Here is a 4,680-nt window from a genome sequence, read left to right on the forward strand (position 1 = left end):
ATTCCATTCCTATTCTATTGTTATAGCCACTAAGCATATTTAAATATGCTGAACTATGTATTAAAAACATGCTTAAAAAATACAATTGTTTATAAATGTAGCTTTGATAGATGTTTGAATATGGTTTCCAGTAACAAAAAAGTGTGTTATGATCGATTAAATGCGCTGATACGTCATTATGTTGCTAAACACATAACACTGAGTGGAGTGGTGGACCGCTCCAAGATGGCCGCCCTAAATCTCGTCAGCGACAATAGCTGAGAGCGGCCATGAGGCGTCTTTTCTTATATTATGTCTATGCTTGGACTCCTCTCCGTTTGGTCTGGCGCAGTGAGGAAGAGACATTTCCTAATAAGGAAAGCGTGTGCTTTCGGATACACTTCCGGGTAGGTGGAGAATTTGATGAAAAGTCTTGCTTTGGAAATACTTCTAAACATTTTTTTAAACGGTGAGCCTCATTGGTCCTGTTATTTACCACATATTTTCCTGGCTTCTTCTCCTGCTTTCATCCTGTGCGGTAATGTCTGTATGCGTTTCGCCTCCATCTTTTCAGAACGATGTCAAAGTCTTTGAAGAAGATCGTGGAGGAAAGTCGGGACAGGAGCCTTCCTGAGGTAGAAATGTGCGACAGGGGGATCTCGAACATGCTGGACATCCCAGGCCTCTGTAAGCTAAAAGCTCTTCTTCATTTGTAAAACTGGAGCAAGAAGGCTGAAAAGTGTCGATCCGTGTTGTGGAAGTGGAGGGTGGGGAGGGGGGATTGTTCCCTGCTCTGCTCTCTTAAAGCCGTTTTTTCTAAGCTGCATTCTTAGAGAAGAAATTCTTGACATGTTTGAAGTTGAGCTTTGTGTTCTCTGTTTTGCATTGATAAACTATCATGGTAGAGGCAAGTTGGAATAACTGTTATGTCACTACCATTTTTTTATTCCTTTCCCAATTAAGTTACAAGTTCACAACAAATGTCTTAAGGCACTCAAGAAAAAAAATATTGTAGTTCAGTCATGCATACTGAAAATAGTTTAAAAAGTTTCTATCTAACAAGACTCAACAGACTGCATTTAGCGTTGACTTCCAGCATTCACTCCTCCTGGATGAGGACATGGCAACAATTGCTTGTGTTGTGTCGTTGACTTACAGCAGTCCTTCTTACCAGCATTCAGAGTAAGAGGGATTACTCTGAGGAAGAGCAGCGGCTCTTCTCAGAGTAGAGCCACTGCTCCTTCACGTCAAGAGGAGCCAGTACAGGTGGCTCAAGTCAGTGGCGCAACTACACATTATTCAGGTGGATGCGAAAACATAGATCGGCGCCCCCCCACCCCCTGAGGGAAGGATTCACTGCAGGGGAGTGAATCCCCTGCAGTGCAGGGGGGGTGAGAGCAACACTCTCACCCCCCCTCCCTCAAGGCGACGATACGTGAAAGCTAAAACTCGCTACATTTACCTCGTTATGTGCGCGAGTTGAAGGACCGTAAGGCGCGCTGAAGTGTATGGGAAAACATCATCGGCACGCCGCCCCCTCCAGACGGTAATTTTGGCGCCCCTCTGGTGCTGCGCCCCTATGCGTTGCATACCCTGCATACCCGCTTTTTGCGCCACTGGCTCAAGTATCTAGTCAGGATGCCTCCCTCGTGAGGTGTTTCAGGCACGTTCCACCAAAGGAAGACCCAGGAAATGCTGGAGGGACTATGTTCCCCTGCTGGCCTGGGAATGCCATGGGATTCCCCTGGAGGAGCTGGAACAAATGACTGGGGTGAGGGAAGTCTGGGCCTTCTTACTTTGGCTGCTACCCCTGTGACCCGACTCCGGATAAGGGAAGAAAATGGACAGATGGATAAAGAGAATTGGTCCAAGAATGGAGCCCTGTGATACTCCACATGTAACCCTGGAGTGTGAAATTAAGTCCACATACGCAAACTGGGATCTGTTGGGCAGATAGGATTTAAACCAACATAGTGCTTTTCTCTTGATACCTACATGTTCAAACAGTTCTAAGAAAATATTATGGTCAACTGTGTCAAAATCAGCACAGAGGTCTAGTAAAGCCAGAACAGACACAAGTCCATTATCTGAGGGCAAGAGAATACTCTGTAAGTTTGAGCAGCTCTGATTCAGAGCTATTATGAATTCTAAAACTATTCTATAAAACTATTTGTGCATTTTTGACTTTTTTTCTTGTCTGTCATTTCAGTCACTCTGTCTCACATCACTCAGTTGGTCCTCAGTCACAACAAGCTCACAGGTAAGATGGTCTCTTCACCTTACAGTTGATACATTAAACTGCAGTATTTAAATAAGCAGTTGTCGCTAGAATGAAGAAAACATGTCAACAGCTTTAAAGAATTGCTGTCATTACAACAGTAACGAAGTAAAGATGTGCTGCTTACTTTGTGCACATTTTTGGTATAATTCTTAGATCAGTTAACATCTAAAATTATTACACACTGTTACAATTCTTGCTTATCACATAATAAATCCATCAACTTCACTAAAAGATACCCAGTAATTACATTTTTTTCACACATTCATCAACAGAACAGTCACAGCAACTAGTGAAACACAACCAGCTCTGCACCCGTTTAGACACACTATGGCTAAAACAATATCCTAAATAGAAAGATGTTTAGAATTTTTGTATCATATCACATTAGGCATTACCTGTTTTAGGTCAGTTTGGATCACCAGAGATATTTGTTTTTGCTAAATGTCATAATGACAGGAAATGTTTAAGAGATTATTTTGTTTTCTTTAGTACTGCTTAAAATGTAGAAGTTTACATAGATTCATTTTGCCTGTCAACTTTCAGGAAGGTATGGGTTTGCACTGATAAACTGACCCAAATCTTCTTCATTTTGGGAGATTGGTAATTGGATGCTAAATACATAAAAACAATTCCATCCACCATTTTTATCCAACTCTGCAAATTTCTGAAAATCAGCCACTGTTTCTTTTTGCTTGCCCTGAGAAAGGACTGACCGACTCGCCCATCAGCTCACATGTGCAGTTAACTGTAGTCCCTCTACTAATGCAGAGTTAGTGACTTTGTTGTTACATTTGGCATCAATTCAAACAAATATTGGTATTGGCCAGAATCAGCAGAATTATCTGTGATTGCCTAGAAAGTTGAAACTGTTGTTGCTCTTCTCTGGGTGATGATGATTCACAATATTTGGATTACATACTGGTGGCATACATAGTTTTTGTGTGAAGCTGTAACTTTTCACTAAGTAAGGTACAAATATTCATGCACAGCCTGACAGGGCCGTGCAGAGACCACTAAAGGGGCAGGTGCTCAAAAAAAAAGGCCCATCTAACCTCATTCTAGGACAGAATATTAACAAAGTCTCTCAGCTTTCAGAGTTTAATAACAATGATCAATTACAAAAATGTGACATATACAATCACAGCTAACGAACATCTCCATATAGAGCATACAACTATGCCTATGTAAGATATCTTATTAGTAATTTCTTTCTGCAGGTCTATTTTGTTATAGGAAAGTTTTATATTCAATATTCAATATTCAAACCTGCAATTTAGCAAGATATGAAAATCAGAGCTGGACCACCAGACATATTTTGTCTTTACAGAATTACACTATTAAAAATATAAACAAGGGCACAATGCAACCTTTTAGTGACTGTAATCTATAAAACAGAGCTGCCTGTTTGCTGCAGTGGAGATGAAGACGGTCCATTCAGGAAAGCAGAGCTGCAGCAAACTTTAAGGTGGAACTGCAGAAAAACGAAGAAAAAAAAATATCAAAAGCAAATATTGAATTGTTAATGCATGTCACCATGAGAAAAGCCTGCTGAGTTTTGCTTAAAAAAAAACTTTTAAGAAAATGTAAATCACACATTTTTGACTCATGAAGTTAACTTTTTTTTTTTTGCAAAACAAACTTAGTTGCGCTTGTCATAAATCGTTTCTTGCTATTCTAAGTTTTGGTTTGTGATTCTCACATGAGTCGTGAGCAGGGCCTAAAATCACAACAAAAGATTTATGATGTGTGCAAATAAATGTTTATGTTTGGTTAAAAAAAAATAATTAGTTATTTAATTTAAAAAAAGTATTTTAAACAAAACTTTTTTTTTAAAGGAATCATTACAATTCCAAAAGTTTTGATTACAATTTTATTTTACTTAACTGAGGTTAGTTTTTTTCCATTGAATAATTGGGAAACAAATTTAACTTCATACTCTGTGAACCAGAAACTAAACTTAAAATCTGGTTGAGTTTTTTCTCCTTCATTAATGTCACTTTTATTACATACATTATATCTATCATAGTAATTCTGGGTGAGTTATTTTTAATTCTAAATGAATATCCTTGTTGAACTTTTATTTAAGTGTTATTCTACTTCAAAATACATTTACCTAACGCCAGAATAAATGCAATGTACATTATGCAGCAAAGGAAATTAGAAGATCTGACATATATCCATTATGGAGATGACAGGTTTTGGACGGGCGATGTGCCTTATTGCATAATATATACTAAAGAATGACTGATATCATTAAAGATACAGGGAAGAAGCTTTTAGTTATCTTGCTTTGCTAGCAAAGTCGTTAGCTAGCAGCTAGCTAACAGCACAACAACAACAGCCTAATGTCTGTATGATAAAAATACTGAATGATAGATAAGAACAGTTTCTCCTCACCTCAGTAGTTCTTCAGAGAAAGG

At 38.7% G+C, this 4,680-nt stretch overlaps 1 protein-coding gene across 2 annotated transcripts in view; it reads left to right on the forward strand.

Moving 5' to 3' along the window:
* The first annotated feature begins 279 nt into the window (after nt 1–279).
* The window catches only part of rsu1 (Ras suppressor protein 1), a 33,393-nt gene continuing 28,992 nt past the window's right edge, over nt 280–4,680 (forward strand). Inside the window, exons 1-3 of one of the 2 annotated variants that reach the window (XM_008438254.2) lie at nt 280–386; nt 554–666; nt 2,189–2,239. In XM_008438254.2, coding sequence (XP_008436476.1) covers nt 292–386; nt 554–666; nt 2,189–2,239 — 259 coding nt within the window. In that variant the 5' untranslated portion in view covers nt 280–291. Of the gene's footprint in view, nt 449–553; nt 667–2,188; nt 2,240–4,680 lie in introns of both variants that reach the window. The other variant, XM_008438253.2, reaches the window with a different exon arrangement.

This window comes from Poecilia reticulata, linkage group LG20 (assembly GCF_000633615.1).
Source record: "Poecilia reticulata strain Guanapo linkage group LG20, Guppy_female_1.0+MT, whole genome shotgun sequence".
Taxonomy (NCBI): domain Eukaryota; kingdom Metazoa; phylum Chordata; class Actinopteri; order Cyprinodontiformes; family Poeciliidae; genus Poecilia; species Poecilia reticulata.